At 37.4% G+C, this 14,327-nt stretch overlaps 1 protein-coding gene across 2 annotated transcripts in view; it reads right to left on the reverse strand.

Moving 5' to 3' along the window:
- Window positions 1-14,312, reverse strand: part of aifm4 (apoptosis inducing factor mitochondria associated 4) — a 39,074-nt gene extending 24,762 nt beyond the window's left edge. The window contains exons 1-3 of one of the 2 annotated variants that reach the window (XM_039756922.1): window positions 13,888-14,312; window positions 7,775-7,894; window positions 7,493-7,602 (exon numbers count right to left, since the gene is read on the reverse strand). In XM_039756922.1, coding sequence (XP_039612856.1) covers window positions 7,493-7,602; window positions 7,775-7,836 — 172 coding nt within the window. In that variant the 5' untranslated portion in view covers window positions 7,837-7,894; window positions 13,888-14,312. Of the gene's footprint in view, window positions 1-7,492; window positions 7,603-7,774; window positions 7,895-10,837; window positions 10,942-13,887 lie in introns of those variants that run through there. The other variant, XM_039756921.1, reaches the window with a different exon arrangement.
- Window positions 14,313-14,327: the final 15 nt, after the last annotated feature.

The following is a 14,327-nucleotide window of genomic DNA, read 5'->3' on the forward strand; positions in this document are numbered from 1 at the left end:
TCATCCTAGCTCACCTTGCAAATGTTTTCAATTTTCTCTGAACTTCTCAACTTCCAAAATAAATTTCTCTTTTGAATTATATTTTTATTTCTCTGTTGTGTGGCATGGACAGAAATAATAAAATAAAGAGAGAAAAGATGTCTGTGTAATTTCATCCTGACTTTATCGTGCATAGACATCTGGATTCAATTAACATACATGCTTTTATGAATATTGTGACTAAGTGGACATACCACAGAGATTCAGCAATACGTATATTGTGGCACCAACAGGGTATCCCTGTTTAATGAGTAACAAAAGAATGCAAATGTGCATTGTGACAAAACGTAAAAGACATGTGACAAAAAAACAGCCCAAATAAAAGAACAAAAGTATCATAGGAGCTCTGTCTGTTTTGAGAACTTGGTCAAGAATGAGGTGCCACATTCCAAGACTGTCCATTTTTATAGAGCACTTACTTGGCGGGGCAGGACCTATTCTGGACACCCTGGACGGGGTTAGATGTCCTCATTTGGCATCATTTAAAGCCACAGGTAACAGAGAAGAGATAGTTAACAATAGCACCCCTGCTTGTCCTGGTGTAGTATCATTTACCTTAGCTGAGCTGGGAAGACGATCCTCAGGGACACGTGCGACAATATGGAAAGCTAAATATGTAAAAATGTATATGAATGTCAGTTGAGCAAATATATTCATTAAGTAGTTTGGGCTACATACCCCAGTGATGTATTAATTATTGATACTTCACCTTCACTTCGAACATGCACCTCTAGCTATTACATTCATCTCCTGAGGCAGTTGAAATCAATAAACAAGGCAAGTATCAGAGTGGTAATATTCAATTGATTTTAATGTAATTTAAAATGTAACGTTAATTTTAATTATTACTTATGTTCAGGCACTGGCCATGCTTCACTATTACTTGGGGAGTGCCAAGGCATAGCCAAGATCTGCCTCCCCCTCTCTTTGATCAAAAAAACCCCCAGTACTGGTCCTAGATGCCATCTAGTACTAATATTAATGTGGTAATACCTCCAAGAGTGAACCACTCACCTGTTCTTATATGCTATATAATACTAATATCAAAATGCTTCTACCATCAAGGAGGAACAAGATGATGACAACATAGAGTACCAGTGATTTTCTTCAACTGTAATATATTTTGTAAAATTATTTTAGAGAGTCAAATTTCTCAGAGGAGACACCATTAGATAATATGGTTTAGGGGTGTCATACACCCTTGAGCCAGCCCTGCTTGTGTTTATTTGTAAAGAAACCAAGTATTATCTGTTGAAGTCAAAGGTAAACAAAAACATATAACCATAAAGCTGCACTTCAGTATAACCAACTAAGGCATTCTTTAAAAGTATGCACTTTCACACTGCAGCCTTTCTCCTCCTTTTCATTGTGGCACATTTTCATTTTATAGGTGGCTCTGTACATTTGTCCTCTGACAGCATGTTGTTTTGGTGCATCTTCAGAACTGCCTATGATCTCTCTTTATCAAACCAAACACTTATTTTGCTTATCTCATATTAAAAGCTATGTGTCATCTCTCCACCTTACAAGCCGAGATACTCCTCCAAATTCTGTATAGGGTCTATGTTACGCAAATGGAGGTGCTTTCTTTTATACAGTGACTTGATTGCTATTTTCAGTAAGTGATACAACTCATCTTTCTTTCTGTCAGTTTGATGTAATTTTAAGATAATAATGAGAAACAAATTAAAACAATAAAGTTCAGAAAACTCTTATTTCACATCTTCTTACAAGTATATACACACTGATTAGTTTAGCTAACCTTCGGTACAATCTGTCATTCCTGCCAATTTGTTTAGATGATGATTCAGAAGAAGGACAGATCTAAAGGACCCCTTTTCTACAAAGGTCTCAAACAGAGTTCCTCCTCTGGCTCTGATTCAAATTCCTGTTTTATATTTTTTGTATTCATTTTTGAGTAATTTATGTTAGTTTTACTTTTGTTCATTATTTGCATTATTCTTTGTTTTTGATTGTATCTGTGTATCTATGCCTCAGTTACATTCCTTGTGTTTTGTCTGTGGTTTCCCAATAGGTGTGGCCTCCATCTAATCACCGCAAGGGACTGCCCTCAGCCCAATAAAGGCAGGGTCAACCCACAGTTTCCTGCAGTTCATTCGAATATGCTTGGAAGCTGGTGAGCATTTCTTTGCTGTGCATTTGTGATTTACTGTTTTTTTTTTTTATATTTTTGCTTTGTTCTAGACCAATGTTAAAATTTTGCGGATTTAGCCCACAATGTCTTCTAAAACTTGCTATCCCAAAACCCTTTTGAGCCTTGTCTAATGTAGGAAATCAGCCTCTGCAGCTTCGCCCCCACATCCTGACAGCAACATGTCATTAGACCTCATGGTCTGTGAGCTAATTGTTTTCTTTTTTTGTAAAAATAAGCTTTTATTTGCACATTACAAAATACAATTTGCAACAATATAATTTTACCATATAACAAACACAGTCATTTTCCATTTCGATCTCTTAACTGCAACCCTTATTCCTTTAAAACACAGGACCAATCATCCATAATACTTACATATGTTTTGGTTAAAAATCAGTTCCCATTATAACCTTATTCCCCACTCCTCAATAGCCACAAGCCTCCCCATCGCTCCTTAGCAGCCGCAAAATCCCACTTCTCAATATCACTCTTTTCAAGCTCCTTTCCCAAAATCTTTCTTACCCAATGCACATCTCTGGTCACAAACCTCTTTATCAGGATACATTTAGCACATATACTGTCAGGACTGTATTCCTGGTCACACAGTTTATTCACATAAAAGCTAAATTCTATCTAAATTAAAAACACAAAAGTTACATATTACAAGTCTTTTTAAGTAAACTGAAAAAAAATTCCACATTACAAACTATGCCTTATTTAAGGAGATAATTGTCCCCACTGACCCAACCAGTTATTAAAAAATATGAGATATAATGAAGGAGACAACTGCTCACGTAATTTGTATCTACTGTTTTGTTAACTATTACAAAACTATCTAAAAAAAAGACTAGAATCAATTGCAACAAAACAAAATCCAACTGTAAAACCCAAAAAAATAAACATAAGATAAGCAAAATAAAATCTGTGATAAAATGTACATTTTGAGATCTGTAATAATCCACAAACAAAGAAACTCTGACAAAATTTCACTCTGATAACATAACCAGAAACTAAATCACCACAAATGGAGATGCAGAACCAGTACTTAATTAAGAAGTACAGATAAAACTGGACTCCAAAAAAAACACAAAACAGTTCACCATCCAGTTCCAAATGTATGAAATCCAAAACCAATGTAAAACTAAAACGTAACTTTGAGCAAACTGATAAGAGAACACTGTCTCATGAGATAAACTGGCAATCTGTCTTTGTACATTTATAGTAGTATCGATAAAATCTTAAATACATACTGTAAATTATTCATTATTCAGTGCTGTATAATTTAGGAATTACTAGAATATACATAGTACTAGGGTGTTGTTAAACTCATGTTAAAATTTAATACATTACAACATGGCTTGAATAGAGACAAGAGTTTTATGGCCAGGTATGAGGACTGTTTGCATCTCTCAGACTGACACAGATAACCTGTCTACAGACCCATATTGTTTTGAAAAACTCATCACAAACTTCAAAGGACTTTGTTGGACAGTTATCTTATCCAAAGATCTTGACCATACATTGTTCTTCTCTCTCTTGTTAAACTAATCTTAGCCTGAATGAATCTATTAGTTTTTTACATTTAAGATTTACCAATGTTGTTTCTTGTCCTAGTGTGTGTATATAAACACAGGGAACTTCGGTTTCTGTATTACATCTTGCCTGAAGAAGGGGCCTGAGTTGCCTCAAAAGCTTGCATATTGTAATCTTTTTAGTTAGCCAATATAAGGTGTCATTTTGCTTGGCTTTTCTCTGGAATATACATATAAATGCAGAACTGTATTTCCTTATTTCATGTCAGTAAACCTTGTTACAACAAAGAAATAAAGAAAGTAAAACGAGAGGAAAAAATGACAAGTAAAAGAATTGAACAGGACCAGAAATTCCGGTAGGGACCTTTTATATCTCCTAGTAAACAGTTATCTCTCAACTGGGTAAGCTTGCTTAAAGTTTAGTGTATATTGTGTGTAATCAGTGTTAACAGTCCAGTGTAACTGTGACTAGCACATTTCTAAAAAAAAACAGGCATGAACCAAAGCCTAGTTGTTGTCTGTGTGGATGATTGCATTTTGTTCCCATATCCATGCTTAATTTCTCCAAATATTCTGGTTTCCTTCTACAGCCCACAGTTGTGTTTGTTAGCCTGATTGGTAACCCATTATGAGTGCTGCTCCTGATGTTGCCAGGATGAGTTCTTGCTCCATTAATCTATGAATTGGACCCTGTAATTTATTGAGTAAATGCATGGATATACTGTATCACAGTACTTTAGAGAAATATATAAAAATTCCATCATAAAAACAAACTTAGAGCTTAATAAGAAGTTATGAAGCAAGAATGAAGCATACACTCCAAAAACCTACATGAAAGGAATTTATATTAAAAATCAGACTCAAAATGCAACTATTTAAATGGAGTACATAGACAGAAACCAAGCTTATATGGAGTCTGTAATAAGATCCAAGAGGCAGACCACAACAGAGCTACAGTATGCAGCACTTAAAATGTTAGGAGTGATATTTTAAAAGTACATTTATTCACAGGTGTCAAATTGCCTGAAAAGTACAAAGCTTGTGTGCTCCCGAAGATTCCTATGGCACTTTAGCAACCTTATTAAGCAACTGGAGCATGAGATGGCGAGGTCCTGTGAGACCTACAAGAAAAGCATTATGGGATGCTTAGTGGATGTAAATCAAGCAGCTGTTGAATCAGGCTAAGGTTAAATATGATTGACAGTTCTCAAGAGGAAAAAAATGTCTTCAAAAAACCAACTTTTTGCATTTAGCTATAGTTCAGCATCAGTCGTCATTGCTAAAGATGTCCCAAAAGTCCTGTTTTTCATTGTTTCACATGTAAAGAATAACGATCCCTTAATTTTGAGCCAATGCACATAATTTCTTGGTTGATCTCATAAAGCAACTGATAATTGACGCAAAATACATGGAATACATGGTAGAAATTAAATAATTCCCAAAGGGAGAAATATAACAGATATGCTATTCATTACTGTGACAAATGCATTTAGAAGCAAAGACCCAAATACCAAATAGTACTTGGCAAAAGATAACAAATATATTAAAAAAATTAAATGAGCTCTGATCGGAAACCTATGGCACTTCTGAATGTTGAATTACTGTTGTCTTAAACCCATAAATACCTTTTGCTGTGTTCACATACTGCATTTGGTCCTCCAAGTGGTCCTCCAACTTGAAGGGAAACCTTGGGGGTTGGTGGCAGGATTAGCACTTCAGCCACTGTAAAAACTTAATGCAGCTCCAAAACAAATGACAAGACTCCTTTCAGTTCTTTGTGTGAGTAGCTCTGCTGAAGCAGCCCACTGGAAGGCTACTTGCATTATGAAAGGGGATGGGGGAAAGCCCTCGGGAGCCTCATCCCCAGAACAATCAAAACTGCCAGAAAGCCAATGGGGTCAGCCCTGTTGGGGATTGAAACTGCTGTGGTGTCACCGCTGCACAGCGGCACTTGGGTCCCAATTTGAGGCAGCCCATCCATGTAGGCACATGGAATGTCTTGTCTCTCTGGCATGATGATCATCTTCCTCTGGTGCTTCATAAACTCTGCATTTCAGTGGTAGCACTCTCTGAGATGTGAAGACCTGGGACTGGCCAGATCTCTGTAGCTGGGTACACCTTTTATTATTCTGGCTGCTGTGATGGCTGTCATACTCAGGAAGTAGCTGGAGGATCAGCTCCTCCTGATGGTTTCTGATGTCACTCCTTTTAATGAGCATATTATGAGACTCAGATTAAGGCACTCTCTGGGCATCTTGTCTGCTGTCTCAGTGCATGCTCTGACTGTGGTGTTTCTCTGATGAGGGAGTCATTTTATTTGCCACTGCGCTTGGTGGTTGATGGGTTCCAGCAATGTGACATTCCTCTTGTCATGGGGGACTTCAATGCAGCCACTGGCACTGACAGAGCCGACTATGAGGATTATGTTTGTCCCTGTGGGTCTGGTGACCATGGTGAAAGTGGCTCCAAGTTCCTTGACTTTGCAAAAGGTCAGGATCTGCAGATGGCAGGATCCTGGTTTCAGCACCCTGAGATGCATCATTGGACCTGGTACTCCAATATGGTAGTGCAGTGAAGGAGATTGATCACATCCTTGTGGGCAGATGCTGGAGTCTCCTACAGAAACACATCATCTACAAATGTGCCCAGTTTGTGAATTCTGACCATGGACTCATTGTTGCTACTCTGAAGATCCAGTATAAGTGCAGTAGGCTACCTCCTAATTAGCAGAGTGAGGCTGGAACCAGCTAGACTCCAAGATCAGGCTGTTTCTAATGAGTTTGCATGCAGTTTGTGTGAGGAAGTAGGAGGTGTTTCATTTCACAGAACACCATGGATATCACAGAGAAGAGGGCAACTCTGCCATGTACAGGGAACTGAGAAGAACAGCTACAAGGCCTCGAGGGCAGATAAGGAGGCGTTTGTTAGAGGAATCTGTGAGTAAGTGACACACTATTTACATAAGCCTAGATCAGAAGGTCTCTGAAATGACATCATCGATCATTTATAGTTCCATAGTTTTTAATTTCTTGTTCTAGATTTTCTAGATACTTCCATATCACCATTAAGTCTTCTTTCCTCAAATTATAAGCCTTTGTTTTGGTATACATTTGAGACCATCTTTAAAAATACACAAATTATACCATGTTTTGATCACAGTTGCTTAAAACATATGTGATATCACCTAAGCTATATAAACCAATTGGTTCTTCTTGGCCATTTGGTAGGGCGGCACGGTGGCGCAGTGGTAGCGCTGCTGCCTCGCAGTTAGGTGACCCGGGTTCGCTTCCCGGGTCCTCCCTGCGTGGAGTTTGCATGTTCTCCCGTGTCTGCGTGGGTTTCCTCCGGGCGCTCCGGTTTCCTCCCACAATCCAAAGACATGCAGGTTAACTGGATTGGCGATTCTAAATTGGCCCTAGTGTGTGGTGGGTGTGTTTGTGTGTCCTGCGGTGGGTTGGCACCTTGCCCAGGATTAGTTCCTGCCTTGTTGGCTGGGATTGGCTCCAGCAGACCCCCGTGACCCTGTATTCGGATTCAGTGGGTTAGATAATGGATGGATGGATGGATGGCCATTTGGTGAACTGGGTGAAAAATGTGTAAATGAACACAAAAATTATTTTGTACAATATGATAGTGACACTCTTTCTATTTAGACGAGAGCTACATGTGCTACAACACAAGTGTATAACTAGGTATGCAATTTGCTGACATTTTAGCCTTCTGCAATAAAAAAAATATTTTTGTTGAAGACAATAAAATAAACTACCTTTGATTAGGGGTGCGCCATAATGGGTGCACAGGTGTCCAATTGCACTGTATTCTCCTTCACTCTTTAGCAAAAGCACCTTCTGGCCACCGACTTCTACTTCACGCATCCTGACAAAAAACAAATATTGAACAGCTGCTTGCTTCTTAAATTACATGTATACAAAACCCACATCCCTGAAACTGATTTAATGAAAATAATACCTACTGAAAGAGAATTTTCATTCAACAAGACTCTTCACTGCATACAAACACAAGGTATATACAATTTAAAAAGACTTACTCTCCATCCTTAATGTCAGACTCTAAACACACCTCCTGCTTGACCACACCTTGATTTTCCATTCTGTAGCTCAGTTTTTCAGCATACAGAGGATAGGCTGATGCAGTATATGTGAGATAACTGCAAAAGAGGTAGCAAAAATGAGGACAGCAACACTCAGGCCAACAATTAACTGATGAAGCACTGGCATTTCTTAGGGCAAAAAGAAGACTCTTTTCCACATTATTAATAAGGATCTGAATAATTCAAGACCTCACACTGTAAGCTGTAATGTATCTAGCTATATTGTAAATAATGACATAATGCATTATCCTCTACATAGAATGATCTTTCTTAGCCCACAGTTCTGCTTATGTTTTTTGAAGAAATATGCTGCGAGTCAATTACATTAAAAACAAATAGTGGTTGTAAAACAGGCAAACAAAACAACAAACATTGCAAGCAAAATTCTGGCAAATTCAATACACAATCCATATTCAAAAGTCACAGAAAGGGCAAAATAAATCAATAAAATCAACAAATAAACAGCACAGAAACAAGAAACATGCAGAATTCAGTTACAAACCATGAAATTCCATTAACGGTCAAGGTTGCAGAATTCAATAAATTCTGTTTTGGATGGGGCAGCGGTCCATCACAAAGAGTTAAAATGTCCTCAGTCTAGTTTAACAGAAAACTTCAAATCTCAAACTCAGCTTCTTATTTCTTCAGACACGGCACATTGTGGAATTATTCTCCTTGCCATCTAGCTTGGCCACATCCACAGATCACTTCAAAGAACAGCCATTTTTATATGAATATTGGATAACTTCCCTTACCATTGATGACAAAGACAAGTTCCTCCCCACTGAGTAAGGACAGACTTCTCATTTTCGAATATACTGTAGGTTACTCTGTGAATCTCCATTTGAGCTGGTATTATTCTCACTGTTAGATCAACCTAATCTGGACCAGCTCGTACAGTGAAGCATATTGATTTTTAAAAGCTCATTTGAAGATGAACTTGGGGACATCTAAGAGAAGCTGGACCCTGGGGTCTGCAAGTCACCAGTATTCATACATGTTGTCGGTCACTTGGATGATGAATACGTACATTTGATTTGTGTCAAACCATCACATACAGCAATACTCTGTAAATGCCTGTGTCATTAATAGGTGATCACTGCACTACAGCTATTTATATTATTTTCAATTTTCAAAGCACTCACAGTATGCTGGTTTATGTTTAAGAGAGACTGTCAGTGACACTACTTGTTCTAGCCTCTAGAAACACACAGAGTTAATGACTGTGCATAACATGGTTGATCAGTTATGAAGAAATATTATTTGAGGGTTCATCCTCTCACTGATGACCATGCACAAACAATGTTGTTTCATTTTGCTCTGAGGTACATTTGCTTAGCCCAGTGTCACTGGTATCACTAATGCAAACAGGCTCTCGAGTATTTGGCCTGGATGAAGAAAGCTTCTACAATTAAGTATCTGTCAGATTTTTAATTTTAAGAAACTGGTGCTCCTCAATATGCTGTGTTGACTTACATTAACTGTAAATATATTTTGAGAGTTTTGAAGTAAGGAAGACAAAGGTTTTGTCTTTGATAAGATAGTTGTACGGACTAATCATGGAGCTGTGTTGTGTGTTGATTAGCACATGCAAGAAAGAATTTCATTCTAGTCTGTAAATGTGACAATAATTACCATATTAATAATAATAATAATAATACTGTATATGACAATTTGAACAGATCCTCCTTTCTTTTTTTAATTTTTCCTTGAATATCACTGGTGTGTACAGTCTTATTCCCTTTTTCTTTATCTATCAGGGATAGTGACATCTAATTCTCAAAGAAGTTCATTGAGCAAAATGAAAAAAATAGAAAAGAGAAAGTTCTTAAAGAATGAGGAGGAATGTGAATCCTTGAATCATTGAATGAGTGTTAACAATATACAAAATAATTATAAGTTTAATAAACATTTTAAGAAAATTATATACTGTCTCTTTCCTACTATTATGTACTGCACGGTATTTAAAAATGCAAATATGGTCACCAGAATTTAAAAAATTAGTATTTAATGTATTTATTCAGAAACTTGTTTCTAATATTAAATGGTCAAATCTCAGTTTGCGACCGATGACAAACCTTCAGGGTACTGTGACAATCTAATAAAAAAATTAAAATAAAACACACAGAGGAAATTAAGTAAAAAAAAAATCCTAAGATATGGATACTGTCAAGCAACTGCTCTTAAGGTGCTTAGCAAAGCAACAAAGAAAATGTGTAACGTTGGAGTGGCAATGGGCACATTTGATGGTGAGGAATGAAAGCTTGTGTCCGTGAAAAAAAAGATTATTTTAAACCAGTTATAATAGACCAGATAAACTGACACTAGATCTCTTTTGTTCTCCAGGAGTGAGTCAGCAAAACTTATTTTCCTGCTTCTCTAAAGGGAGAAAACAAGGTTTCTAATACCTTAGCAACATGAATGTGGAAAATAATTGATTTGCTTCCCTCGGGACTTTAGAAGCAACTTCAAATCCCATTTGAAAAGTGTGCTTTACACACCATGGACCCACTTTCACGGTACGTTTAATGGCAAATAAAGTAGTCTACATATCCAGCTTAAAGGACACCAATAGATCCATCCATACATATACAGTACATACCAATGTAAACGGGATGAAAGAAAGTCTAATTTGTGTTTTGTGTGTCTCGGCAACTTGTGATGCACAGAAATAAATAAACTAAACAGAAAAAGACAAAATGCAACAGACTGAAATTGCGCATTTATGCATCTCAGGGACTGTGCAATGAGCATACTGTTCCTCCAACTTAGACGGGACAGCATTCTGTCAGTGAAAGGAAAAAGAGGTTTTCGCTATTTATAACAAAAAATTGAACTGGGAAGCGCCTTTTGTGTTGCTTTCTCACTCGTTTAGCCTTAGAAGCTCTATACGGACTAGTTTAAGCGGCTCCTTCCCTTTATTTCTAATTTTCTCCCTGAAACGGTTTATTTCTGAAGTTAGATAGCCGCTTAATTACACTAAGTTCGCGACATACTCACCAGCAGCACGCTGATCTGTAATCTTTGACGGCACCTCAATCAGGAAACCAAAATACAACATCCAGTTACAGAAGATAGGCAGTCAGTCAAGTAAAGCTGACCCTGCCCAGGAAGTGTAGCTTCCAATGGCAACGCAGTTCGACACACCTCATACAGGAAACTTTCTCGGATAAGCTCCTGATTATCTTGTTTTCTGACGGTTGTGCTATAACGTTAATTTATGTATTTTCGGTGAGTCGGTAGCATAGTTTAATACAAAAGAGGGAATGGATAAACGAATCGAATCACAGAAATAGGTTAACTGCTTTTCTAAAACTATTAACGTGTCACTGTCTAAGGGTGTAATTCGCCTGTAATCACAACGTTTTATTGAACCAGGGAGAAGTGAGGAGATGCGTAGTGTGACATTGATTACAGACCAAAACAAAAGTACTGGACACAATTTATTTTGAACTATATGTCATTTTGACAACGTGTCACTGCGACTGTATCGAAATAACAATTTAGATGGTATTTTATCTACGCAACTGTCCGAAGAACTAGACGACTCGGAACTGGAAATAAGACGGGATCTAACACGGTGTGGCACCAGTTTAATCCAGAAAGCATTTATGAACACTACCAAGCACGAGATTAGTTCAGAGCCGTCAACTACCATAATATATTTGACGTAAAGCCTAACACTCGCTGAAGAAGCCACGAGAGTAAGCCATTTGATTCAGTGGCTGTGAAGCAGCAGGGCTAACCAGACCAATTCCCACATACATGTATATGATTAATTAGTGAAAGTGTCTCAGTAATTTAATGCTCCTGTGACCTAAATAGTTTTGTATTTTCCGTGTTAATTAAAGGCGCTATATTGTATAGGATAAAAATGGCCTGTTTGTTACCAGGAATGTACAGATATTATGCAATAAAAAATACTGCATGAATGTTCTGAGTTGCGCGCGTGTGTCCTTTAACACTGACACATACACAACGCGCCTCACTGGTGTTCGTCTTGGCGTGTTATGTATGACTGCAATGAAAAGATTTTTTAAATGAAGTAATCCCTCACAGTTTACAGGTTAATGCGTAAATTATACTTCTAAATAACGTTTTTTAGCGTTTTACTTACTTTTGTAGTTTACATCTGAAATGACATTTTCCTTTTCTTAAAGCACTGATCTGATTTAAAAAAACAACTTCAAAATAAATACATGGTTAAAGGTTGGGATGCTTCTATTTTGTAACATCATCGCATTCTATTGTGCTTGTCTTGGGAGGATCTTTTCGCGATACTGGCACGAATGACTTCAATATTGAGAATCAGAGTACTGTACTAGTAGATTTTGGCTTCACGATACAGTTATTTACAGCATGAATACGGCAAAGTTCAAGCTTACTCAGTCGGTCTTTCTGAGACTATTTAGCGAAGCATGGACAGACTGACTTCTAAAACTGCAAAATACTTAGAGCTAAACACATACAGTAAGAAAGATTAAAAATCCACCTTAAGTACCCCACTTATTTGGTTAGAGTTTATACTGTTTTTCTCTTCAGTTCATGTATTTATTTCTGGTAGGATTGACTACTGCAATGCGGTGTTCACTGGCTGTTCAAATTGTTCTTTATACAGCTTCCAGTTAATCCACAATGCTGCTGTAAGAATTATTACAAGAACAACAAAATACGAACACATAACTCCAGTTCTTAAATCCTGACACTGGCTCTCAGTTAAGTTTAGGGTAGATTTCAAAATCCTTCTTTTAACATATAAAGCCTTGAATGGCCAAGGTATGGCTTACTATATCTGAACTTACCATGACTTACAAACCATTAAGATCTCAAGATGCTGGTCTGCTTATGATTACAAGGATTAATAAAATAACAGTGAGAGGTCTAGCTTTTAGTTACAAGGCCCCTAAACTGTGGAATGGTCTGCCTGCTACTATAAGAGATGCCCCTTTAGTCTCAGCTTTCTAATCCCAGCTGAAGAATCACTACTTCAGTTTAGCATATCTGGACTAGAGCTGCTGATTAACTGTACAGACTGCATCTTTGGTCATTAGCACTAAAACATAAATCATATGATAGTTATAATTTGTTAGTAACTCTGTTTCTCTTTTTGGTACTCAAATGTGGAACTTGGTGCCACTGCCCACCTGCCACGTTGTTCTGCCTGCCTAAGGTAAAGTCATCTATGATGGAGGATTGCAGGAATCATTGGGTAGGGATCTTTTCATATGATTGGCTGGCCTGCTGTCTCAGCTGTGGAATGGCCAAAAGGGGAAGCAGCTTGATGGCTGAGGTCTCCAGGACTCTAAACAATATGATATTAAGTTTTTTTTATTTAGTAATCTTATCATTTTTCGTAACATGTTAAATGTTGTAGTGTTAACAGTCCTGTGCCAATATTCATTTTAATTCTTTTTTTATTTTTACAAAGCGCGCTTCTACCTACATGCCAAGCCCTCTATATACTATTGAAAATACGGTATAGTTTAAAATGAGGTATAATTTAAAAAAAGAAATGACATGTAATGCTAACACAAAACAAACACAAAACTAAACATGTGCGTTCACTCTCCAGATTTAAAATGTGGCAGTGTCAATTGTAAGCAGTACTTCCGGTCTAATCAAAAACCTTTTCCTTGCGTTATAACGTTGTGCTGTGCTTTTTATAATTAAGAATGCGTTAATTTATTTGTAATTTTAAAATCTGCTCTGCAATGTGCTTTGAGAGTTTTAATTTTAACAATACTGACTCCGTTGACAAGCGGACTATCCATTCACCTATATTTTCCAGTTCGGGGTCGCTTTCTCCACCTTGCGTCTACAATCGAGTAAAATGGTTACTATGGTAACAGCGTTCGTTACACAACCTATTGAAACAAAGAGAAATATATGCTGGAATATGTAGTTTTGTGGTCAAATATGTTCAACCACAGTATCATGGTATCACTCATTTAAAGAAATTAACATTTTACACACAGTTCGGAATGTTTGGCCAGAACTGAAAAATGCTTGCTCGGCTGCAATCCGTCAATAATGTGGCTTTTCCTGTTTACCTGGATTTACATCTTCAGCGCACAGCTTCGTCTGGTCTTGGCCACTGGATTCCGATATAGCCTTATAATATGGACAAGTACATGTTGCCTTCGACGCTTACTGCTTGTCTGCTATCCTGGAGATGTCGGTCTCGAATTTGTTTCTTATTTCCCCATAAATGCGAGAAGTTCTGCATTTTCTGTTGGCGCTAAGTTCCAACTCTTCTCTGCTGTGTTACCGACGAATCACGACTCTGATTACTGTGAAAGTGTGTGTATAGAACGAACTAAAGGATGAATACAATTTAGAGCAAAATATTTCAAATTATTTTACCCAACTATCGGCAAGTGTTATTATAAAAAAGTGCTAAAATTATTCTAAGAAAGTCTTTGCTAACAAATAAAAACAGACTCAAACGAAAAAAAACTTCAATTCCCAACACCCATCGAATAACCCCGCC

Source organism: Polypterus senegalus, chromosome 6 (genome assembly GCF_016835505.1).
Source record: "Polypterus senegalus isolate Bchr_013 chromosome 6, ASM1683550v1, whole genome shotgun sequence".
NCBI lineage: Eukaryota > Metazoa > Chordata > Cladistia > Polypteriformes > Polypteridae > Polypterus > Polypterus senegalus.